This window comes from Nuphar pumila, chromosome 9 (genome assembly GCF_984573655.1).
Source record: "Nuphar pumila chromosome 9, dmNupPumi1.hap1.1, whole genome shotgun sequence".
Classification (NCBI taxonomy): domain Eukaryota; kingdom Viridiplantae; phylum Streptophyta; class Magnoliopsida; order Nymphaeales; family Nymphaeaceae; genus Nuphar; species Nuphar pumila.
This window is the reverse complement of record NC_143257.1, coordinates 113,088,743-113,116,106: the sequence shown is the minus strand read 5'-3', so window position 1 is coordinate 113,116,106 and position 27,364 is coordinate 113,088,743. Positions and strand designations below refer to the sequence as shown.

At 33.8% G+C, this 27,364-nt stretch overlaps 1 protein-coding gene across 1 annotated transcript in view; it reads left to right on the top strand.

Moving 5' to 3' along the window:
* LOC149828919 (E3 ubiquitin-protein ligase HOS1-like) overlaps positions 1–14,011 on the top strand; it is a 39,140-nt gene extending 25,129 nt beyond the window's left edge. Inside the window, exons 7-10 of the mRNA XM_090017800.1 lie at positions 5,955–6,476; positions 9,147–9,281; positions 12,725–13,530; positions 13,647–14,011. Coding sequence (XP_089873926.1) covers positions 5,955–6,476; positions 9,147–9,281; positions 12,725–13,530; positions 13,647–13,824 — 1,641 coding nt within the window. The 3' untranslated portion in view covers positions 13,825–14,011. The remainder of the gene's footprint in view (positions 1–5,954; positions 6,477–9,146; positions 9,282–12,724; positions 13,531–13,646) is intronic.
* The last annotated feature ends 13,353 nt before the right edge of the window (positions 14,012–27,364 follow it).

Here is a 27,364-nt window from a genome sequence, read left to right as displayed (position 1 = left end):
TACCAGACTAGGAAGCAGTAGCGGGAAACAAAATGAGAAGCGGAAGCGAGATATTTTAAAATTTATAGTGTGGATTTCATTGTTATGATTCAGTGGTGATTAAGATGTATATATTTGGTATCAACCAGTGGTATTGGGAGAAGAATGAAGTTAGAAGAAGAATAAAAAGGGATAAGTCAACTATACCATTCATGACCCCCCTTAATCTTCTTGATTGATGGGGGGCTACATCTTTAGTCCTGTACTTGTATTAATCAGCTCAAATTAGGGTGTCACTTTAGAAGCAAATCAAAATTTCATTACTACTTCCATTATGAAGGATGAAGTGGCACAACCCGTTGTTCTGGATCCGGAATTGTCTTTCAACATTCATGTTGTTATTGGTTTTCACCCTTTCATTCTTAAACCTCAGTCGACATTTGTAATAGTTAGAAGCTATGTCACAAGCAGGGTTTTAAAACCCAGTGACTCGAGACTCGACTCGTTCTTTATTGACTCGTGACTCGGCGGGTCAACTCGGTGACTCGGACTAGGTTTTGTTAACTTTTGATTTTTAAAGAAATACAATATATAAATTGTCATTTAAACATATAAAGGTTTATAGAATGACTTAATTACTAGTTTAATTGATTAATAAGTAAAATAACATCAAGTAAAACCAAGGTTTTAAAACCCGTGACTCGGGACTCGACTCGTGACTCGGCGGGTCAACTCGGTGACTCGGACCGGGTTTTGTTAACTTTTGATTTGACCTAATTACTAGCGACTAGTAAAAATATATAAAGGTTTGTCATTTAAATTGTCATTACTAGTGACAAACAACAGAGAATATGACCTAGATAATCTTAACCACTTAGCATCTATCTAAAAAAATGTCTTCCCAGACATTGGAAATTATAGAAATATGCCCCTAATAAATCGCCTCAACATGTTCCCTATGAAGGATTTCCAAAAGTATAAGTACATTAAAGCATGGAATACAAGTAGGAATATAGATTATTTTGCAATTTGCAAGTCAATTGAATGAATAGCACTAGTTAATACAGAACACAGACCATGAATTGAATTTGGCCTTTTATGGATCATAAATCCTGAATCTTTGGTCTTTATCATCGTCACAAACACCACAAAGCAACATTGCCAAGCCTTATTGCATCTATATGAATTAGCCATTAGAACATTGTCTTAACATAGATACCAGGTTGATGAAATTTGAAATCATGAATATAATTGATAGATTTTAAGAGCATAACTTTGTGTAAAAAACTAAAAAAAAAGAATTTCAATCTTATATGTTTCCAATGAAGTTTTTATTCATTCTAATGTTGTGTGCTTCTTAGCAAATATAATAAACACATCTGATAATTTTCATATGCACTAAATGTGAGATCATTTTCATATGCACTAATAAACATATCTGAAAATAGAAAAAAGTGCCCAAAACTCGCCCGAGTCAAGGCTGAGTTTTTGCAAAACGAGTTTACCTTGCCGGGTTGACTCGTTGGAGGGCCGAGCCGAGCCGAGCCGAGCCGAGTCACCGAGTTGACTCGACGAGTTTTAAAACCTTAAGTAATACTGCTCTTAATTCAAATCTCACATTTACTAAAGAAACTACACAAGCAGGAACACGTCTTTCAAATTTTCTTACAAATAATCTTTAGCCGTTGGTGGCAATATCTGCAAATTGAAGACTTATTCCCAGATAAATGAAAAGCCAAAATGAATATTTATTTATGACAATTAAGAATCATAATCACATTACTTAGCAAAAAACTTGTCAATAAAATCTGCAAAGTGGATTTTTTGTATTATAAGTGGTACCATCGTGAGATCGACGACTTAGAGAAGAAAACTATGACAGGAAACATAGAGTGAGGGAACTTAGATAGTTTTGGCATTTGTTACAGATGATTTGAAAATCAGAGATAGTGACAAAAGATGAATGCTTCCAAAAAGGCACTTGCATTGTGACTGAATTTGTCAACAACTTACTCTTAAAGATCAATCAAAAGCCAATTTGTTGAGGACTACCTCATTTTTGAGAAATCATTTTTTGGTGTGGAATCACATATAAAACACATTTTCACTGCAATCAGGTGTTCTATCTTTTATGGTGAATGTAACCGAACATGACCTTTTTTTTACATGCTTTATTAGAACAAAGGTATTGCACTCTAATCATTGTATAGCAGCATGGCAATTGGAAAAAATTGCCCATAGACTGTTACTAATTTTGTGATTTTATATTAAGTTGGTAAGCCTATTGTTATTATGCTATTTGTTCTTTGAAAAATGAACACTTACATATGAAAAAATTGCCCATAGCCTTTGAAAAATGAAAAAAGAAAAAGTGCCCAAAACTCGCCCGAGTCATGCTGAGTCAAGGCCGCGTTTTCGCAAAACGAGTTTACCTTGCCGGGTTGACTCGTTGGAGAGTCGAGCCGAGTCACCGAGTTGACTCGACGAGTTTTAAAACCTTGGTCACAGGGACTCGGCCAACTAGGTGCCGCACCCGTCACCCAGTGCGATCAACCTGACCCTGGGTGCGTTGATCGCACCCAGGGTCATTTATGTCCAACTTTTGGACTTTATATATATATATATATATATATACCGCACCCCGCACCCAAGTTTTTTGAAAGTGCCACACCCCCGCACCCATGTGACATAGGTTAGAAGCATGCCACCTAAAGGTAGCCTTAGTGATAATATTAATATCATTAAGGTGTACAAAACTATCCCTTGTCTTTAACAAGGAGCATTTCTTGGTCAGGAGGCAAGATATCATCTCAACATACAAAGGATAATGTGTATATAGAGTGGCAATACTAATAGCTATTGCCATACATATATGCTCATTTCCACAGCTTAAAATGCCATAAATCTATGTAAATTCAAGAGAGAACAAGGAAGCCATTTGACACTATTAATATGTGCAACATTTACTGTTTTTTTAGTTATATCTATCAACCAAAAACTTGGAGAAAATATCTGGATATGCCTATTTCTTTCCATGTAAATCCCCAAATCCAAACCCTAGATTCTGTCATCAAGAAGACAGAGAGAATGAGCGATACTGTTATTATGAACCCATCTTTCATAAAAGTATAAGAGAAAGAAGAGCAACAAAAGTACTACATTACCGCTTGAACAATTCAATGGTTATGGGTTGAATACCTTGCTCATGTGGCAATGAGACACCAATAAATGGAGAAGAGGTCAGATGGTGGAGTGGAAGAAGGGTTGATGGCTATGTAACACAGACACGACAGATAACCCACCATACCCATGTCGACATGCCTGGGTATGGGCACCGGGTGCGGCATGTGTATGTTGTGGGTCGGGTTCAACCAAGACTTGATTTGAAACCCAGTTTTTTTGGTTTTTTTATTAGTTGGTCTTTTCTAGAGAGAGAGAGAGAGAGAGAGAGAGAGAGAGAGAGAGAGAGAGAGAGACCGTTTGCTTTAAAAAAGTATTAAGTAAAAATATCAAACCAATCCCTCCTTTTAAAAAAAATCCTTCAAACCCCAAAATCTCCCTAAAATATCTTCTTATATCTATCTCTCTATATATACACTACAGATTGGATCTTACTCGATCCAAAGTCCAACCACAACGAGTTTTAATATATATATATATATATATATATATATATATATATATATATATATATATATATATATATATATATATATATATATATATATATATATATATATATATATATATATATATATATATATATAGTCGTGCCCCCGTATCCACAATTTTTAAAATGACAGCATTCTACCCTCCGCCCCCTACCCGTACCCATGTGACATAGGTTGATGGGAAGCCGTGAAAGAATGATAAAAATAAACAAAAGCTAAATGCATAAATAAGGAAAACAAGAACCCATTCCCTTTGTTTTTGAGAATGGAGGTTGTTTCTGTTTAAACAGAAGCATGACTACCAACTATTATTTATTGTTTAAAATAAATAACTAGTAGCAGTAAATACATTCAAACACTATCCTAATACTTTTTTGTCATTTATTTCACCCATGGCATGCACAAGCATGGTAGTTATTTTTTGTGGGTATTTGTGAAGTTTGTGGGTGAATGTGCAGCCTTGAAATTTTCTAAAAGGGACATACTTGGACATGGCTCAGAGGACATTTATATTTCAGTATACACAAGCATATGGCTATATATCTTATGTCGCATTAATTAATCACATTAGCTGTATTTAAGAATTGTTTTCATGATTTTATGCATTTATGAGAGCAAATTCTTTGACTTTTTATGTGGTTTATGAGCTTTCTTTTCCTTATTTTTTATTGTAACGCCCTTTTTTCCCTTTTTGAAAGGATGCAGTGTTGGTTATTAAGCTATATTTTTTGTCTATAACCAATGGAAACCAGAGCAACATGGGTTCACCTTCCAATATTTATGGTCCCTTCTATAATCTTTATAAAACACTTAATTGTACAACTACATGTGAAAAAAATATTATGTGGAAACCATAATCACAAATGTCAATCTCATGATAATACCAAAGAAGGTATTTCTTGAGAGGGTTAAAAAAGAAATGGTTTTTGTCATAAAATCTTGGAGATTTTACTAAAAATAAAAATAAATAAAAGTTAAAAAATGTTTCAAAAAGAAATTTCAAGTAAATATCATGATAATTCTGTAACTTTAGCATGATATTTTCATTTTTGGTGCTTTTATCAATTTACTGCAATATTTTGGAGTTGGCTCATTTTTGTAAAATATTTAACACAACAAATAAATGAAGAGTAAAAACAATTTGTGCTGTGAGAGGTGGAAAATGGATCATATTTGATCAGATCTTCTGTCCATATGCAACAGTTTATTTCTGAATTCTGATCCTTAAAATTATGGGTGGGCATTATACTAGGTCTAGGTTGGGATTTTGGACCTAGGCGGACCTTGATCAGACTTGGGCTTGAGCAGACTTAGCCGTGCTTACGTTCAGATTTTGGGAGTGGGCACGACCAACCGGGACAAAAAAAAGTTAAGAAAATTGAAGAATTTCCAATAATATTTAATTATATGGATTCAACAGAACTTCTGCAGTGTTTTCTTTATAATGTTGTTTTCATATATTAGCAACAGCCTTTAATAAATCATGATAATTTGGCTGTGTACCTTGTTACATATAAGTGTTACCTTTGTTGGGTTCAACATTAGTATGAAGTTTAAATGCATAAAACACATACTGTTGAATTTTGCGTGCAACAAAAAGTGCATTCGTTCAAATAATTAAAATAATCCCATCTAGTCCCATGCATAAAAATATCAGTGCAATAACACATCAGGAAAACTTTAAAAGTAAATGCAAGGCTGCATACAAGTTCAAATGTTTCCTAGTTTAGATTAAGTGTCCCAGCTGAATCAGTTGCAATAATTTTTGCGGACTATTTCTTTATTATTCATTTTGGGAGTTACAAGAGTTTGATATTAAATTGGAAAGTTTGAGTGAGATTCTCTAACTGAAATTATGTGATTTTGGTTGACTTAGAAGCACATCTGGTAGCTTGGACCTAAGGTAGTTGACTAAAGATGGGTTGGTCGATCCACACTTTTTTGAAATCCATTTTTAGTTGGAACTAGAACTTCCTTAAAAATGGTGTTTATGCATGCCTATATGCATACATATTTGGATAAACATTCTTCTCAAAAAAAAAGGTGGACAAAAATGTGGTCTGATGTTATCAACCTGCACTGCACTGATTGATTATGGTATTTTGTTTAAATCTTGAAATGATGCTTGCATTCAGCGTACATAAGTTAGAATTTCTAACTACTCTACCAGAGGTTGCCTTAATGTTTCCTAATTCATTTTGTTGTTGTGGGGCTAGGGTTTTTCTTATATTTGTTTGCTGTGTAATTATTGTCATTATTTGTTTGATGTGATACTTCTTTTTTATCACTTGTACTTTTTCGCAGGAAGCCTGCCGTCTCCTACCAGAAATTGCTGGTCCTGGAACACATCCAAAGATTGCTCAAGTACTACTCGAAAGGCAAATGCCAGACGCTGCCTTGATGGTTTTACGCTGTTCTGGGCATGATGGCTTGAGTGCATATACCAATTCTGTGCATGATGCAACTCAATTGGTCCCGCTTTGTGAAGCTGTAACTGCAGTTCGTGTAAGAATTGAGTGTGGGCTCTTGACTCAAGCATTTATGTACCAAAGAGCACACTGCTCTAGATTGAAAGAAGAGGAACTGCATCATAAATCTGCTTTTGTTAACAATCTAGAAAATGGCTGCTGTGGTTGGAGGGATCAGATGGAGGTTTTGGTAACAGAAATATGTTTTTTGTGTACTCGGAGGAACTTGGTGGATAGAATGATTGAATTACCTTGGAATATTGATGAAGAAAAGTGTTTACACAAGTGCCTCCTTGACAGTGCTGTTCAGGACTTGTCAACAACCTCCGGTAGCCTTCTTGTTGTGTACTATCTGCAGGTATTTTTTGAGAATGATTGACTTCTTTTGTAAAATTTTGGCTTGTGACTAGATGTCGAATTTGGTAGTGGACTCACTATACCTAATTGATCCACACATCCTGGATACATTAATGATGCTGGTGATCCGTGTTGAATCTGGCATTGCATTATTTGTGAGAAACAGGCTTGTTATGTCATCAAGATAATGTTTGTATGGGTTACGAGAGAGCACTATTGCACTTGTGTTCACATGAATGAGTTACACTTGCCTCAGGGATCTTTTATTAGCCTCTCTCTCTCTTTGTATGTGTGTGTGTGGATTGCAGAACTAGGACTGTCAAACATAAGTATACTGCAAGTATATACGATTGGTTTTGGTTCTGCATTGTGTTTCATGTTATCAATAAGTTTCATCTTCACTGTGTATGTCCAATATATTTGTGTGGTCAAGTAATCCATGTTTTCTTTTTGCAATGTTATTGTATCCTTCTGCACATGTGTGTGTGTGTGTTGTTTGTGGTATCTGAATTTAATTCTGTGGAATCAAACTCATCTTTGATTGATCTATACTCTTTCTCACACACACATACACATGCATCAGTCTATTGGTCTGCATAAAATCTTGGATATCATGGCGTCCGTAGCAAATTGTAAAAGTAATCAAACAAATAACAGTTCTAATGCATGTAACTTTTGATGTCCTAACCTTAAGAAAGAAAATGGGTCTGGTCATGCTTGAGATCTGAATTATGTAAAGTAGGCCTAGTGCCAGATCTAGATCTGAGTTAGTTCTCACGGTGTAGTCCTGGATCCACTTATGATCCGAGCACCTATGACTTGAATCTTTGAAAATATGTAAAATCTAGTGACCCAAATTTGACCCAAATCCGACTATATTTGTTTACCCAATTCTGGCCTGAATCTGGCTAGACTGTCTTTTCTGGAACTATTACCCGAACCATAACAGGGCTCGAATCTGGTTCAAACCCATGTTGGGACTTCAAGCAATTTGTATTGCTGCTATTATTGTAGTTTTTTATGAAATAAGTTTGTTATGATCTTTAACTAACAGGGATCCAAATGTGGGAGAATTTTAGTTATTTTATTATTGTTGTTTGTATATGAGTTGCTTTATTTTTACCTTAATCTATGTAACATTTTGTTATAAAATCTTCCTTTTGAAGGAGTTGGGTTTGATAGTGGTTATTGTGGAGAAGGATAGCCATCATTTTTTTCTCCTTTTTCTTTTTTTGAGAGAGATTTTTTGTAATTTTCTTAATATCTTATCCCCTTGAAGGAAGATATAAGATGAACTATGCTACATGGGTACCTCAAACTGAATAGCATACCCTTGTTGACACTAGCACTTCAGGGTGCTGGTACCAGGTGCTTTAGGGTGCTTCTGCATATACATGTACTGCATATTGTGCATACATATGATATATGATTATATGTGTTCTATATATTTTTCAATATGTTTTTTTTGTTTTCATTGCTCAAAAGCATCCAAATCTAACTATATACTTTATTTATGTATTAATTATTAGTTAATTATATATCCTTGACGTGTTTTAAACTTTCAGTTCGTAATTAACAGTCTATAACTTCATATGTAGGTCATTTTGTAAAGTATATTATAATTTTGTATTTTTCTATGTACTTGTGCTTGTATGTGTGTAGACATACCCCTGTACCCATCCTTTTAGAAATTCCACCGTCATATCCTGTTCCTGCACCCTTACCTATGTGTAAACAAATATTGTGATGTCTGTGATTTTATTGGTAACACCTTGACAAAAAATATTTTATGTTTTTATTCTTTTATATTTTTTTAATATTTAAAGTTATTTATTTTTAAGTCTCTTTTAAGTTTTAAAACACAAGAAAAATAAAAAAATTGAAATTCTCATGAGGATTTCATGGTAAGAAAATTGCTGTTCCAAATGTTAATCACTGTGTGCACAACTAGAGCCAGTTGTTAGGATGGGCAAAAGTTTTAAATCCTTAAAATGTTATAAGGGGATCCTATGCAATGTGCTTTCATTTTCACGAAGCAAACATGCGATCCAGGTTCTTACTTCGTATAGGTGGATGATTCTGAGCTATTATGAACTGCTCGTGTTGTTTTTCATCATCAACAGACTAGTTTACAAATGTACATACAAAGCTACAGACCACTAGAATCCCTAGACAATGCATATGTCTCTTCATGTTTGGCTGTAGATGCTATTCAATGTTCATGGACTAACTGTTTTGGGCTCCTAAGAGATTGAAGCAATTCTATTATTGAGCAGGCTTCTTAAATCAATGAATGTGAATGGTTTTTTCATTTCCTTTCTGGAAACACCATTGACATTATCAAGGATTGGAGATAACCTGTAGCTTTATCACTTTTCCATTCCCTCTTGTAGTATTAATTTTCTGCAATGATTTGGTTGCAGACATATGCTTAACAGTTTTTTTTTCATCCCGATATGTGAGCTCAGGATGGTGCAACCATAGTGGAACATGCATATCTCCCTAACTAATGAATAGCTGATGTTGTTCGTGTCTTATTTTTGTTCTGCTTCTTTTCAAGCATCTTCTTTCTTTCATGTGATGTTTGATACTGTACAATGATCATCAATTGTTTTTTTTGGGGGGGGCTGTCTTCTCATTGACTGGTGTAATTGTGTTGTTGACATTTCAGCGATGCCGCTATGTTGAAGCATATCAGCTTGACCAGACTCTTAAAAGTCTTGAAGACGATATTATTTCAAAGAGCATTGATGAAGGAGTGGTGTCACAGATAAAATCCATAAGTCATTGGAGAACTGGACTTGTGGTAGGTTTTTCTTGCAACCAATTTCCAGATTAGTATGATATCAGCTTTAGCTATATAGCAGATTCTAACAGCATTCAATCTCGAAGATGCCTTTCTCAGATCTGATGGCTGAAGCTTATGCTCCAAAATAAATAGATCATTATCTCCTTAAGTGAGATTATTCGTGAAATAGTTTATAAGTAAGAAAAATGACTGATGTTGATAAGACATGTAATGAAATCTCAAATAAAAATACACTCACAGTGCTACTAAGAGCATACAAGAAAGTGCTCAAGCACAAGGCCACAAAGGCAATACACTAGCCACCAATGGGCAAATACAAGGCCACTAGGGCACACTTACAATAGCTCACAATTGCACACAAAATAACACAAACAATAAAAAAATAATATTTTATTCACTATAAATGCTTAAAAAAAGCATACAAAATATATGGCAGAGACCCCATATATATAGAGAATAAAGGGAGCAAGGGGGCTATCCCAACTAGCCATTGGGCTAGTCCCAACGGCTAAAATAGATTAAAAAAAGTAAAAAATAAAAAGTACAAAAAGGCCCATAATGAGCATGACCTATTACAAAAAAGAAAGAAAAAATGCCCCTAATGGGCATTGACCTATTACAAATACAAAGAAAAGGAAAATACTAGGAACCCTAAGAATATATATATATATATATATATATATATATATATATATATATATATATATACAAGTTAACACTCCCCCTCAAACTTACGGTGTGATAACTGAAAGTTTGCTAAGAAGAGAAATGAAACGAGGTGAAGGTAAGCCCTTAGTGAAAAAACCTGTCTACTGACACTCAGAAGTCAAGTAGGGCAACTCAATTGTTTATCTAAAATATTCTTCTCTAACATAGTGACAATCCATCTCTATATGCTTTGTTTGTGTTTATGAAAGTTGTTGCTGGCAATGTAAATAACACTTTTGTTGTCGCAACACATCTTCGAAAGATTGGAGATGACGACTTCCATATCTTTGAGAAGGTAAGCCCTTAGTGAAAAAACCTGTCTATTGACACTCAGAAATCACATAGGGCGACTCAATTGTTTATCTAAAATATTCTTCTCTAACATAGTGACAACCCATCTCTATATGCTTTGTTTGTTTATGAAAGTTGTTGCTGGCAATGTAAATAACACTTTTGTTGTCGCAACACATCTTCGAAAAATTGGAGATGACGACTCCCATATCTTTGAGAAGGCTTTTCAACCAAATAAGCTCCATAGTTGTCATTGTCATGGCATATTATTCAATTTAACGAGACCTTTTGTTGCTTCTTGCATCTCCAAGATATCAAAGAGTCCCAAAAAAATACAAAATTCAGTAGTTGAGAATCTATCATTATGGTTTTTTCCTTAGTCTGCATTAATTAATTTCAAAGAAGAGGATAAGAAAAACCCTTTACTTATAGAATTTTTTATATATCTGTTTATTTTCAAAACAACACTCATATGCACCGTTGTCGGTGCATATTGAAACTGAATTGTTGAATGAGAAACATGAGCTATGTCTGGCCTTGTAAAGGACAAGTATGTTAGAGACCCAATCAATTATTGATATGGCGTTGGATCTTTAAGAATAATTCCATCTTCTAGTTTTAATTTTGCATTGACAACTTTCAACGTATCTGCTTTTGTGTTATCTGAGATTTCTTATTTGAATATAATATCTACAACCAGCTTCGTATGAGATCGAATATATCATCTGGGTGAGTAGTATTACTTCTATACCTAAAAAATATCTCAAATAACCAAAGTTAAACATATCAAAATGTTTTTTAAGAATAATTTTAATTTCAACTCCCTTTTTGTCACTTTCAGTAATCATCATATCATCCACGTACAATAGAAGAATGACAATGTTAGAACCTATATCTTTGACAAAAAGAGGAGTGTCAGTATAACAAGATCTTAAGCTCATATAAAGCTTTTCTCAATCGAAGAACTTTTTCCTTCTCGATCTCACAACTGGGGCGATGATTCATGTGCACTTTCTCATTTAGGCCTCTGTTTAAAAGACATTTTTAACATCTAGTTGGTAGACAAACCATTTCCTAATGGATGCTAAGGCAATAAAAGTCATTACACTAGTCATATGTGCTACGAGTGCAAATGTTTATACGTAGTCAATACCATAATCTTGAGAGTAACCTTTAGCTACTAATCTAGCCTTGTATCTTTTTAAGGATCCGTCTCCTTTAGCCTTAACCTTAAAGACTCACCATCATCCTATAATCTTCTTTTTTATAGGTAGTGATTGTTGTCACGAAACAATGCTATTCTTCAATCAGCCACTTATGGGCTAAACTCCACTTAAGGGTTCAACATTCATAAAAAAAATGTAGTTGTGTTAGGGAAAAACCCTTAAGAGAAAGAGTACATGGAGAGGAGGGGCTCACCCCTTTATATACAAGATGTGGGCTCTACAGAGCCATTGGGGCCCAATGGCTAGACATATAGCCGTTGGGTATCCTCCATCGGCTCCAAGGAGCATTCCAATAATGCCCTTTACAAAAGCATGTTTTACAATAAAAAGGGAAAAGGGGAAAATAGAAAAATAAAAATATACATTATTGTGACTGTACATGTAAATAGATCAAAATACCCTTGTGAGACTGTAGGAACTAAGTTGTAAGTAAAATTCTTTCTCTGCATATGAATTGGATGCCAGAAAAAGAACCAGGTCCTGTCATGACAGAGTAGCCATCCTTTGACTGTAGGAAATAAGTAGCAAGTAAAATTATTTCTCTACACTATTATACAATTTTGTGTTTCCTGTTGATGATCCATAACTTATAGTTACTTTGTGGAGTTTCTGGCATATTGGCAAATTGCAACTCAGAGGCCATGACCTAGACAAAGTCTTTAATTCTTTATTAATCCAGCCCACTATGCTCTTAGCTGTTGATGGTAATTGTTCTCTCCATATGATATGTTGTAAACTTTGCAGGTTTGCATGGAATCTCTGATCGTTAAGGATGCTTGGCATGTTCATTCGTTAGATACATGCATTTTTCTACTGTCAGACTACATACTGAGACATTCATTTTCACCCTAATGCGGCAACTTTAATGCCACCTTCATAATAATAGCTAGCTTAAAGGAGTCTCCCTTTTGCTTGAATCCCAATGGAAACCAACCCCCAGTTTGCAATCATGAAACCTATATATCATGAGATGACATGTTCCTCAGACAAACTTTCATTTGTATTCATCAGATGTCATATCTCGTAGCATGTTGCTCTTGATCTTTATAAGCTTGTGCGTAGCATAGGACTAAAGGTTCAGGCAGCCATCAACATGGACCTCCCTTTTGCTTTTTTATATTTCTTGCTTGTCTATATTTACACTTGCCAGTTTTAATTGACTAGCCATTGTTGGTAGATTTTGTTAATCTGCTGATACTGCATTTCATTTTTCAGGAGAAATGTGCTGACTTGCTACCTGAGGTGCAACGCCAGCAATTGAAAAATGGAAGCATAACCAATGTTCTTTCCTCACCTGATAAGGATGTTGGCTTGTCTGGAAAGGCTGATTTATTTGATATCCTGCAACCAACATCAAACGACCTGCCAATTAATTCAACCGTTACTTCTCACATTCTTCCAATGGATAGTACTCCTTTCTCTTCTAAGAAAGCAACTGTTTCCGGTACATATGTTGGCTCACCAGACATTAGCAGTGGCGCCCCACTGAATTTCACTGGGCGTCAGGCATTAGCTACCCTCCATGTGCAATCACTTGCCTCTGTTGGGAATCCAAGTTTTTTTAATCATATAGGTTCACCTGCTCTAGATAAATCATCTGAGCCAAGATTCAAGCGCAACTTCGACCTAGGTCTCTCAGGCAGAAAAGGTAGAGTTCTTGATGATACTCCTGAAAGATATAATCTTGGTTATGACTTGACTCCATTGAAAGAGAGCAACAGAGGCACGTCAAAGTTCCAATTTAATTCTTTGGAAGATCCATCATGTCACGGTGGAAAAGTCGCTTACCCTGTTGATCAAAATGGTTTTGGGAATCAGCTTGAGAATTCCCATCCATCTTTATTGAATGGCACAACCATTGAGAACTACAACCACTCTCTGGAAAGTGAGCTTCGAGGCAGTGATGACTGGACTAGTATGCCAAGCGGGTACCCCATAAACAGAGACAAAGCTCGCTCCCCAGCCTCTTTAATTTCAGGAAAGCGGTTTTTTCCTGTCGAATCTGTTGGTTTCAATGATAGGTAATGTGTATTCTCATTTTTTATTGATACACTCTTCTCCTTTATTTCCATTGAGTTTTAGCTGTTCTGCATACTGAGTTGCCGCCTTCCCTTGTTTTCCAATTTTGCTACTTCAGGGGTGATGATGATGCAGCGGTGTTGAGTGTGGATCGTGGGCCAAGATGGAGGTCGGACGAAGCTAGTGAAGACGAAGAGGATCCAAGCACCGGAAGGAACATGGTAGGACCTCCGTCAGCAACACCTGGACGAGAAAGAAGAGGAAGAAGACGGCATTACAGAGGCAGAGCAATATAGAAGGCTGCTGCTTCTTTCTAATGGTTATGACCACTAAGACCATTTTTGTAAATTTTGTTTCATTGGTTTTTGTCATGGGGGATGGCCGATCTGGGTTGCATAGTTCTTCTACCAGTACTGATGGTAGTTCTGTAACATGAGCTTCTTTTGAGCAATCATTTATAATAATATACATCCACATAAACCCGCAATAGCCTACTTTAATTTTTATATTTTTTTATGTCTTACAAAGACCAATTTAGAATAAAGTTACTGGAGTGATTGGTGTTAGAACGTGGGTTGTAACTTGTATATATATACGAGACATGATTGTAATATGTATTACCTTTAGGAGTATTTTGGTCTTATTATGGCTTTTTAACCAATGTAATTTTTTGAAATATGTTATATTGTTAAGAGCATTTCTCTGCTTGACAATGTAACAATAATATAGCGGTTGGAGCTCCCCAATTGCTAGAAATCTAACCGAGCTCCAACCGCTATATTTTGGGGAGCTCCTCACTCCCCTTTTGCCTATAAATATGGGGCTTAAACTTTTTGTAAAACTATGCATTTTGTGTGTATTTTAAGTGAAATAAAGATTAACTTTTTATTGTTGTGTTCTTTTAAGCCCCTTAAGTGGCTATTTTGCTTTTGCTCTTTTTGTGAGCTTTGTATTGGCCTCTTGTTTGAGGTGTGAAAAGTTTTTTATTTCATTACATGGTATTAGAGTCATCGAGACCTTGATCGTGGTAAAGTTTGCTTGTGTAGGCGTGAGACCATGGACTCATGGTGGTCAAAAGTATTCGGCTTCTATATATTCTTTCTTCCTCTCTCTCTATCTTCCTCTCTCTTCTTGTATCTATTGAGGATGAATGAGAAGTGATTGTCACTATACTCGTGAGACTCAAGACACAAACGATGTGATGCGGGCATTCATAATGAATCACAATATTTGGAAAAATGGTTTATGGGGCTTGGTAGATGGATCTGAGAAAAAAGTCATTCAGAGTGAAAATGGCAAAGAAATTGTATTTAAGGAGAAAAGATGAATAAAGCCATTGTTGACTATGAAAAGAGATGGAAGGAGTCGAAGACGAGTCATTCCAAAATCATGGGATGACTCGCTAATAGTGTTGAAATAAAAAGATGTTTTAGCTTAGCAAAGTTTGAATTTATTAATGATGCTTGAAAATATCTTCAAGATATTTACTCTCTAAAGGATGTAGCTCTTGTATGTAATCTCCAAAATAAATAAAGAACAATGACCGAAGAAAATATGAGTATAAGAGAATACTACAATGCTTTTTCTTTTCTTTGAGATGAATTAGTTGCTTTAGAGTCTAAGTGACATTGTTCATATGACATAGAGTTTCGGAAAAAACAAATCAACTTGCAACATTTTTGTCATTTCATAATGGGCTTTGGCCCAAATTTGAAGGAACAAAATTGACCCTTCTTCATAGAGATGATGTTCTTTTCATAGTAAAAACTTTAGAAGAACTAATTATGAAAGAGAATAGATTAAAGAAATTCTCTCCTACCAAAAATGAACAATCGATGCTTGCTATTTCCAGACCTTAAAATCATACCAAAGCATATAGGCTTTCTCACTTTGGAAGAGGCCAAAATGACTATGAAAGGAGCTCAAACGATTATTGGAAGAGCTCAAATAACTATGAAAGAAATTCAAGTGACTATGAATACAAAAAAGATGGTAAGATAATGTCACTTTTGCAAAGAGCCTAATCACATCAAACCATTTTGCTTAAAAAAGAGAAATCAAAAGAAAACAACCTCTATGGAATCATCAAGTGAAAGAAATGGTATAGATGAAGACTCCAAAAATGTTTCATTTGCTCAACTCATGAAAATCCTTCAACCACTAATCAAAGGCCAATCTTCCTCTCTCTCATGTGTGACTGTATCAACATGCATGGACCCCAACAAGAATTCTTGGATTCTTGATTTTGGTGGCTTTTTTCATATGACTCCTATTGAATTCATATTATCCAAATATCTCGTTAACTCCAATAATTCTTATGTTTCAACTGTTGATGGAACGTTTCTAACAATCAAAAGCTTTGGTACTTTGAAAAATTCTTCTAAAAATAATAAAAAAATTTATGTCCTAAACATTAGAGTAGTACCTAAACTTAATCTAAACCTTTTATTTGTTTCTCAAATTACCGACCATGAATATAAGGTTACTTTTTCATCTAATGATTGCTTGATACAAAATCTTCAATCCAAGAAGCCGATTGGGCGAGACCATAGAACAGGTGACCTCTACTACATGGATAATTTGGAACTATTAAATCAAAAATTTTGTAAGTTTGTTGAAAAGAAAACTATTGAACATTTTTATAAGATATTAGGACATCCAAATAGACCAAAAATGTATTTATTCTTTTTTTTTAAGTTGTAATGAAAAGGATTAGATTTGTGAAGATTGCAAACTCGAAAAAATGAAATCTTTACCTTTTGAAAATAGTCAATTATATCTAAAGAACTTTTTGAGTTAATACATTCAGATGTATGGAGACCGACACCGGTTATGTCTAAAGAAAGAGTTTCTTATTATGTAATTTTTGTAGATGATTATAGTAGGCACACATGGATTTATTTTCTTAGATACAAACCCAAAGTATTTGAGTGTTTTTTAAAATTTCATAATTATGTTAAAAATGAATTTAAAATCTTCATCAGATATTTAGATCTAATTTTGATGGAGAGTTTTTATAAAAGAAAATTAAAAGTTTTCTCGATCAACAAAGGATTACTCATAAAAATCTTTCTCTTACACCCCACAACAAAGTGGACTGGCTGAAAGAAAGCATTGACACATTATTAAAACCACTAAGACTTTTCTAATATTCAAAAATATTTTAAAAAAGTTTTGGGCTGAAGTAGCTATTGCAACGGTTTATTTAATTAATTGAATGCCTTCTACTATTCTTAAAAATACTTCTCCTATTAAAATTTTATTTAAAATATCTCTTGATTATTTAAGATTGGAAAAAAAATTGTGAATATTTTTTTTTTCAATAAAAACAATAAGTTTTTCGCTAAGGCCATTCATTGTATTTTCTTAGGCTATTCCGAAAACAAAAAAAGACTTAGGTATTATAATATTGAGAAAGACAAACTTTATGTTTCAAGGAATGTAACTTTTCTTGAAAAAGAAAATGGTTTTGGAAAAATTGAGCCTAAGAAACCATGTGAGTACTCATTTTTGTTTGATCTAATGTATGAGCATAATGATGATACTATTAATGAAAGTAATAATATTGATGTAAATGAAAGTAATGATATGCATGGGAGTGTCAATGATAATACTTATGATGCACATGAAGGTGATATGACTATTGTTGAATCTCACAATGAACTTCAAACATACTCTCATCGTATACAAGACCAACCACCATGTGAATTAGAAAGATATATCCAAAGTTAAGACAGATAAATCTAGTGTTAGAAGATCTACGATAATATTCCAAGCACTTAAAAGGTTTGTATCCTGAGTCTTTTGAACTCCACTATAGAGCTTGTCTTATAACCATACACTCCTATGTGGAACCCTTCTCCTGTAATAAGGCAAAAAATCAACATGAATGAATTGAGGTCATGAATAATAAATTAAAAGTCTAAAAGAAAGACAAAACTTGAGAGATTTAATAATTAACTATAGAAAAAAATCATAGGATGTAGATGGGTCTATAAAATTAAAAGTGGTAAAACACTAGAAAGGTACAAAGGTAGGATAGTAGGTAAATGGTATAGTAAAAAATACGGAATCGATTATGAGGATACCTTTCTCCAGTAGCTAGGACAACTACAATTCAAACTCTCATTACCATCGCATCTATTAGAAAATGGCCTATCTTTCAAATGGATATTAAAAATATATTTTCAAATGAAACTCTTAATGAAGAAATATATATAGAACCTCTACCTGGGTTAGGTTTGGCACATGAAAAAAGTTTTTTGCTTACGAAAGACTTTGTATGGTCTAAAACAAACTTTAAGGCTTAGTATGATCAATTTAGTAATGTGATAGTTCAACTAGAATTTAGATTTTGTTACACTGATACTGCCTTGTTTGTTAAGTCCTCTGATGCAAATATAATTATTTTGCTTCTCTATGTAGATGATATGATTATCATAAGAGGTGATAAACAAAGAGTTAGTCATATCAAGGATGTTATTAAAAAATACTTTGCTATGAAAGATCTTGACTTTTTTAGATATTTTCTTAAGATAAAAGTTGCTTACTCTCTCTAAGGGTATTTTTTGTATAATGCCCCAAAATTTCTAACCCAAAAATAAGTGTAGATTTTCAACCATTATTTTTTTTGAAATATAATCCAACTCGAATGAGCGAATCGGTACACAATGGAAATCATTTTTGTTTGAATTAGACAACTTTGGGCGAGTTATAGAAATCAAAACACTAAACTAGACCGGATCACATTCTCATTTGGACTTGGATCCAAGTCTGCACACTAAATGATTCCATTGGGAATTCAACTCCACATAAATTGAAACAAAATGTAACATCATTCCAAATTAAACCATAATGTATCAACATTTAACAATAACATGTTCAAATGCAAAGAGTCAAAATCATCTCAGTCTAACTGAGATCCAAAAGCATCCTAGAATCATGAGTTGATAGAATATGGTATCCCGACCTCACCACTACATCATGCCATCGCACAATCCTTTATTGCTCACCTGATCATATCCCATAAAAGGGCCAAACTCATGAAAGTCTGATAGGTGAATATACCAACTACATAAGGATTGAACAAACATAAAATCATATGTTACAATCAAGTATATTATAATCATGCATATCATATTCATGTATATCATAATCATGCATAACACATTCATGTGCATCATAATCATGCAAGAGACATATCACACTTATGCAAGATACATTTCATAAAATATCTTAAGGAGGATAAGTACTAAACACGTAACTCATCATTCAAGATATCAAACATATACATTTAAACAAGATATCAAGCATGTATCTCATCATTCAATAACAATTTTGAAAGTTATGTCAATAAGTTTGTTTCTCTTAATTACCGCTCTTGGGTACTCGGGGATCTACCATTGAAATAATTGTGACTACAATGAGTGTTTATTATGCAATGTGTTTTTTTATTACTTGAAGTGTCTAACTAACCAGATATCCAAAGTGAGTGATTCATGATCAAAAGTAGTTCTCGCAAAAGCAACATTCAGAATAGGATTGCAATCCAGGACCAGTTGCAGTAGTTAAGATCTATCACATAGGATACGTGGACAGTCTTGATCTCTTAAACCTATTAGTGACTAGAGACTAACTGGGACATCATTGCTCTCATAAAATATAACATGTCACTCAAGGTTTGTATTATCTACTCTCTCCAAGGTAAACCATAAATATCTAAATGAGTTATTGGGTTTTTATTAAGTTATTCATAATCACGTGTGCCTTAAACCATTAGGAAAGTTTGGGCTCCATAGCGCAAATACCCTTTTAGGGTAACAATTGTATTCATATTTACTCAACCCAATTCAGTTTGCTCTGGCGCCTTTAGCTCATATGAGCACTTTGCCTGTGAAGGCGGATCCTAAGTTAAGTATAGGCATTTATTATCAATAATATGGTGCATTCATTTTGCACCCAAGGGTTCTCATTAAACCCAAGCTCGCACATAAGTTGCAATAGTACAAGCATGCTAGATGGCTTACAATACGATAAAAAGAATGTAATTTTCATACCACATACAATAGATACATATTAAAGCATCATAAAATTTCCTTAATGTATTAATATAACCTTAATGTCATGTGACATTTCAAATCAACAAGGTTTATGACTATGTCATGCCCAAGTATACATTAAATAACAGTAAGACAACAAAAATATATTTTTGATACCACCAACACTTGCATATAATTTCATCCATAATATAAATCAAATCCCAAATTTATGGATACTCATTCACACATGAAGTCTAGATTTGATCAAAGCCAAAGTAGTATGTTCTCGTGTCGTCCAAACTTGAGCAATAATCACATTTACAATCACATGCTATTTTGATGTAGAAAATTATCAACTATATATATATATATAAACATGCATTTTGTGCATCATCATAGATATATTTTTTAACAATTATACATGCATTTTCAAACACCAAAATATATACATTTTTTAACATCTTACATATATGCATTTTTTAATAATATACATGTATTTTTAAGCATCAACATATGTATATTTTTTAATATAATACATATATGCATTTTTTAACAACATACATACATTTTCAAGCATCAACATATATACATTTTTTAATCAATATATATATATATATATATGCATTTTTTAACAACATACATATATTTTCAAGCATTAACATATATATATTTTTTAGCATCATACATATATGCATTCTTAGTCATCAACATATATTCATATCATACATATATGCATTTTTAAACATCATGCATGCATTTTAACCATTAACATAGGTACATATCATACATATATGCATTTTTAAACATTATACGTGCATTTTAACCATTAACATATATATATATATATATATTAACATCATACATAGATTTGAACCATCAATATAGATAGATAGCATACTTATATACATTTTTAAACATCATACATGCATTTAAACTATCAACATAGATATGTATCATATTTATATGCATTTTTGAACATCATATATGCATTTAAACCATCAACATATATATAAATCATACATATATGCATTTTTAAACATCATACATGCATTTGAACCATCAACATAGATACATATCATACTTATATGCATTTTTTAACATCATAGATGTATTTAAATCATCAGCATAGATACAAACCATACTTATATGCATTTTTTAATATCATACATGCATTTGAACCATCAATATAGATACATATCATATTTATATGTATTTTTAAATGTCATACATGCATTTAAACTCTCAACATAGATAGATATCATACTTGTATGTATTTTCTAATATCATACATGCATTTGAACCATCAACATAGACATATATCATACTTATATGTATTTTTTAACATCATACATGCATTTTAACCATCAAGATAGATACATATCATACTTATATAGATTTTTGAACATCATACATGCATTTGAACTATCAACACAGATAAAAATCATACTTTTATGTATTTTTGAATATCATACATGAATTTGTACTATCAACATAGATATATATCATACTTTTATACATTTTTTAATATTATACATGCATTTGAATCATCAACATAGATACATATTATACTTATATGTATTTTTTAACATCATAAATGTATTGGAACCATCAACCTAGATACAAATCATACTTACATACATTTTTTAACATCATACATGCATTTGAACAATGAACATATATACATATTATAAAGTCCGCGAACATGGCTAACTTAAATCCCAACAAAGGAAGTTGTGATGTCCACAAATGTGTGATGCGAACCAACAATTAAAAAACATGTAAAGGTAAGGACATTCATAACACATATTTGTGAATGTAAGACACATTTACATACGTACGTTCAGAATTAAAGCGGTTTTTTAGTTAAAGAATGTTAGCATGATTTCTTTGTGAAGATTGTGAAGTCTGCAAATATGTGACATGAACCTATCAAGCTCAAATAAAAAAACATGCGAAAAAAAATTGCAACAAACATTTATGAAGGTCGATAATATATTTAAAGAAGGTTTGCATGATGTTTGTACAAAGTGAGTTTCTAGTTAAAGGACTAACCATACTCAAACTTTTAAATTCTAAAAGGTTCGCATCGGGCTTAGGAATATTAGAAGACCTGCGCATTTCATATGCAAATCTCCTTTATTGGTTAACGTTAAGGAGGTCGGGAGATCAAATCTCTCATCTGCAAATATTTTTTTAATCTTGGCTCGAGCTCGGAACCGAGCCGAGTTCAGACAATGCCTTACAAGCTCGGCTTCGAGCTCGAAATGAGCTTGGACAAAGTGATTTTGAGCTGAGCCAATTTCGAACAGCCCAGACTCGGCTCGTGTGCATCCCTATTAAACTCAAAGCTGAATCCACTAAAACCTGAATCCAACTAAAAACGCAAACCAATTAAGTGTAAATATCAGATTTTGAGCTACTCAGATCTGGGTTCGGTTTTACCTTTTTCCATTCGACTCTGAATCTGATTAAGTCAGATTTAGTAATGCCTAAATCCAACCCGTTTACATCCTTAGTTGTAAGCAATGTGATTGCACTAAAAAAAATGTGTCACCTTATCTCTTTGAATGACATTCTAGTTCACTTCAATTTTTGTGGGCCTACAGTTTAAACTGTAGAGGTGTTAATTAAGTAGATAGGGAAGCTCATTTTTTCGTGCAATCACATTGCACCAGATACCAGCTGGGCGAGGTTCAGCATTTTAGTCGATTCCTGACTCAGAAGCAGGAGACCCAGGATTTATAGCCCACTGGTCTTAATTTATTCATGGATCGCAATGTAGTCATTTCTCAAAACGATTTAGAGAATCAGCCTGAATAGGATCGTTGTATTAAAAAAAAATAGTTTTTTAAATCAAAGAATAAAAACCCAAAATATCAAAAAAGTTGAGGAAAAATATTTAAAAAAGGGAAATACAAAAAAAAATAAATGATCACTTGTAAGTTCAATCAAATTCTAAAGTACAATAATAACAAACAAATATTACAATTGTCAAAATTTTAAAAAAAATTATTCATACCAATTTCAATGAAATTCGTATTGAATCGATTCAGTTCGAATGCAGTCGATTCAGGCTGATTCAATTCGATTTTAACAACGTTGCTGGATCAAAAATCGTATTGATGTTGAACCAAACAGAATGCAACAAGTGTTCATTTAAGCTGTATGGATTCTGAAGTATCTATCACTTTTTATTGTAGGAAGGGAAAATTAAGAATAATGCAAATGGTTTTACTTGTGGGGCTTCTTACTGAACAAGAGCAACCGGGTCCAACATGGCATCTAGCAGTTTTCATAAACCTAGAGGTGGCAGCAATCTTTTGTTAAGGCTTATTTTCTCAACTCAAGCTTGGGTCATGGAATCATTTTTCCAAGAAAAGAGAGAAAGCTGGCAAGCATCAAAACCTTTCCTAATCAAAACCAACTCACATCATAAAAGCCAAGCAATCACCACCACAAAGACAAAGGATGTCATAGAAGTGCATATAAAAGTGCCGCCTAGGTTTTAAATATAGCTAGATATCCTGAAGGCAAGGGGCAAGTCCACGGAATTTTACACTACCAAGACAGTGATCGTAAGTACGGCAGACAGAGCCAGCGCGGGCGGCTAGGTCTATGATCTTGAGGGTGGTTTCTCCTTGTAATTATAAAAATATATATGATTTGCTAGGCACCACGAGGAACCCAAAGTTTGGGCCGCTTGGTTGCGACCCACATCATGTGGCAACCTAAGATTAAGGGTGCATTTGATTAATGATGGTTAGTGAGGGTATGAAAATAATAATGACAATGATATTGATAATGATGACAATGATCACGAAGGCAGATGACGATGATGTAGTGTTTTTTATTAAGGATGATTTATTAACCAATGGTGATTATGATGGTGACAATAATATTCATAATGGTCATGACCAAGAAAGCATCAATAATGATCACGATCGAAATCATGAAGTCATTTGATCACAATGCCGTGCTATTGATGATGATGATTCATCTATGAGGATATGATAATGATGCTAATGATTCATTTGGTACACATAAAAGGCCATTCCGAAAAAAAAAAAGGAAAAAAGTAGGTAAGGATTACAGTTGAAAAAAAGATTCAAGATAAGGTTTTTGAGATTCATACCACTGAATGTTAAGCTGAAGATTATTCAGATAAGGAAATTAATAACAGAACTAGAAGTCATGTATCTCAAGAAGATTAAGAGGGAGCATGAGGGGATAGATTTCATTTTGCCAAGTATACAATCTTTGCACATCATATTGTTTTCTTTACAAAATTTTTCTTTAAAAGAAAATAGATACATTTTTTAATAGCTTGGATGTCCAAGTCTTTTATGCCAAGTTTCAATACCATTATCTTGGACATAATTACAAAAAGATTTTGGTGGAAGAGATAAAGAGTCCATGAAATAAAGATCTCTCCTCCTATGGCCTTGCGCAATCCGTTTCCTGAATGGGAGATCCTGCACAAAGCAATTTTTAGATGAAAAAGATATTTCACATTCATGGTCAGTAATTTGAGAAACGAAAAAAAGATTTAAATTTAACTTAAGAACAATCATAATCTTTGGAACAAAAAAGTTTTGAGAATCCAAATTTCTAATACTTTTAACTTTTAAAGGTGTTCCATAAGCAGTGGACACACAAGGCAAATTTGGGTTAGTACATATGTCAGATAAGGTCAATAAAAAGAAGCTCCCGAGTCAAGAATCTATGAGCACTCACCAAGATATGAAGAAGAGACAAGGGCAGCACCCAATGTAGAGGATGAAGTTTTGAGAATTTGTTGAAGCACCATAGTTAATTGACAAAGTGTGTCCTTCAGTTCTCCTCTACTTTTGTTTTCTTCCTCTTTCTTTTGTGTGGATTCTTCTACGAAAGTCACCTTGTTTTTAAGCTTTAGATAAAGAGGTCTAATGTGACCCGGGTTATTGCAAAAGTGACAAATAGACTTTTTTTATCCTCCATAGTTGTTCCATGAGCCATTTTGCCTCCAAAATTGTGGAGGTCTATATGCTTTAACATTGTTTCCGGACCTAGATACAATCATTACTTCATCTCCTCTTTTGGCCATGCCAAGACGAGTTTCTTCTTGGCATAGTTCGACAACGGCATTTTTGAAGGGAAGTGAAGATGTCTCATGAAAAAGAGAAGATCTTGTTCAAACTTCAAACGTAATTCATACAAAAATTGAAAAAAATATTCTTTTTTTATTTTTTCCCTCCTAAGTTTCACGTCTTTGATGGCCACTCACTTAGGCTTTAATAGTGCCAATTCATCTCAAAGAGGAGATAATACACTAAAGAAATCACGGACACTCAAGCCCCCTTGCTTGGTTGTTCTAAGTTTTTCTTGCAAGTAATATTGTCTTGCAAAATCTTTTTGAGTGTGCATGCCCTTCATAAACAACCAACCTTCATTTGCTTTTCTAAACTTGGCAATATTAGCACAAATTCTTATTTCACATTGTTCATGAACCATGGAAAGATCTTAGCAATGATTACTCTCTCCATCTTCTATTTTTTATTGATGATCTTCAATGGCTTTGGACCGAACATCTCCTTCCAGACCTCCTTCAAGTTTGGTAAGTTTGAGTTGAGGTTCGAGAATCGTGCTCATCTCATATTCCCAAAGCTTCTTTCCCTTGAGATTGTTTTTCATAGCGGAGGCCCACATCAAGTAGTTGGTACTATTGAGTTTGAATAAAAGATCAATTTTTTGTTCATGCCCTATTTGGATGATAGAGGAAGAGAATGAAAGAAATGTAGAAAAGAACGACCGCTTGCAAGTATCACAATCTCACGAACACTTTTGTATGCTTCTTCACAAACCCAAACACTTCTCCTCAAGATCGAGAGCCCTATTGCTCCGATACCATGTAATGAAATGAGTGAGAAACAAATACAAGCCAACTAAGGGCATACAAATACACAATATAACGTGGATAACCACAACTCCATTTAAGGGTAACACAATAAGCCAACTAGGACTTGTAAAAAATAGACTTTTATTCATAAAATGCTTAGTGAGAAGCATAAGGAAATGGGGACCCTAGGTCCTTATTTATACACAACAAAAAGCAAGAGAGGGAAGCCTTGGGAGCTCCCATAGGGACGTTGGGAGCTCCCATAGGGACGTTGAGAGCTCCCAACAGCTATATTTGTAGCCGTTGGGAGCATCCCAACGTGCCTATGGGTATTCCCAAAAAGCCCTTAAAAGAAAATAAAATACATTTTAATGAAAAAGTAAAGAGCTATCTAACTAACCTAGTTACATAATGTTAAATAACAAAAATGCCCCTATTGGGCAATATATATATTCTTTTATATTTAAGAATATATATATATACAACTTTTAACACTTTCTCCCCCTTAATTTTAAAGCTTTTAGGAGCATTTCAATGCATTGTTCTTTATATTTTTAAGCTCTCTCTCTCACATTTTACGTGTTTGGTGCTTAGCCCTTTTTGGCTTATTGTATTTTGCCCATTAGTGTCTTCTTATTTATGTGCTTGTGCATTCGTTGTTGTCACTTTGTGACATTGCTCTTTCCTCTAGTATTCCATTATATGGTATCAGAGCCCCTAGGTGTTTAGACATTCTTGGGACTTGTTTGGTTATTTTTTTTTGTGTTTGTATTTTACACACTTGTTATTGTATTCTCTTCTTCTTTTCTTACATAATGGCTGAAAGATTGATCTTTCACTAATTATAGGACGTGGGCAGCCGCCATGGAGAACAACCTCAAAGGTAAAAAAACTTTGTAGGTATGTATGTGGCACAGTTTCAAAACCTCAACCAAAGCTCACCAAGAAGGAAGGAGATGAAGAAAAAGCCTTGAGTGGAGAAGAAAAGGCCAAGGCCATTCAAGAGTCCCAATCTAGAGTTGAAGATTGACAAAGTGAGCATGCCAAAATATTGGCATGGTTCATGAATAATGTGAAGATCAACATTTGTGTTGATCTTGATAAATTCAAGAAGGCAAATAAAGCATGGTTCTTTATGAAAGATATGTATACTCAAAAAGACCTTGCTAAGCATCTCTTTTTGTAAGAAAAAGTGAGAGTTACCACGCAAAGAGATATGAGTATTAGAAATTATTATAGTACTTTATCCGCTTTATAGGATAAACTTGCTCTCCTTGAACCTCAATGAGAACGAAGTGTTATTACTATGATACAAGAGCAAATGGAGAGAAAGATTTTTTCAATTTATTCATGGGGTTAGGCCTGAATTTGAACTAAGAGGATCCCTACATCATAGGACTTCAACTTTTCTTAGTGAAATTCTTGTCGATCTATAACAAGAAAAAACTCATTTGGCTATAAGAAAGGACATTGATGAAGTGCATGTAATTTCTAAACCAGACATCAATATGAGGACATATAAACCTCCTCATTTTTTAAAAAATAACTATAACAACAATGGTGGTGGAAGAAAAATCGTGTCATCATTATAATGAACTGGGATATCTTAGACCCGATTGTCCTAAGCAGTGTTCTGAAAAGCGTTGAGGCGTAACGAGGTGCTCCACCGAAAACCGAGGGGAGGCATAAAGCGTAAGCCTCAAAAATTTTTTTTGAAAACTTTACAAATTTATAAAAAAAATCTAAAAATACAAATAAATAAAGAAATGATTTATTGATGAAATAACAACCAACAAGAAATATAAAATCTTAAATAAGTACTAAAAAATATGAGATTAACATATAAAAGTGACTAAAAACTGATTATATAACTGGAAAATATATGAGATTAACCAAAAAAAGTTAAAATATACTAAGAAACAG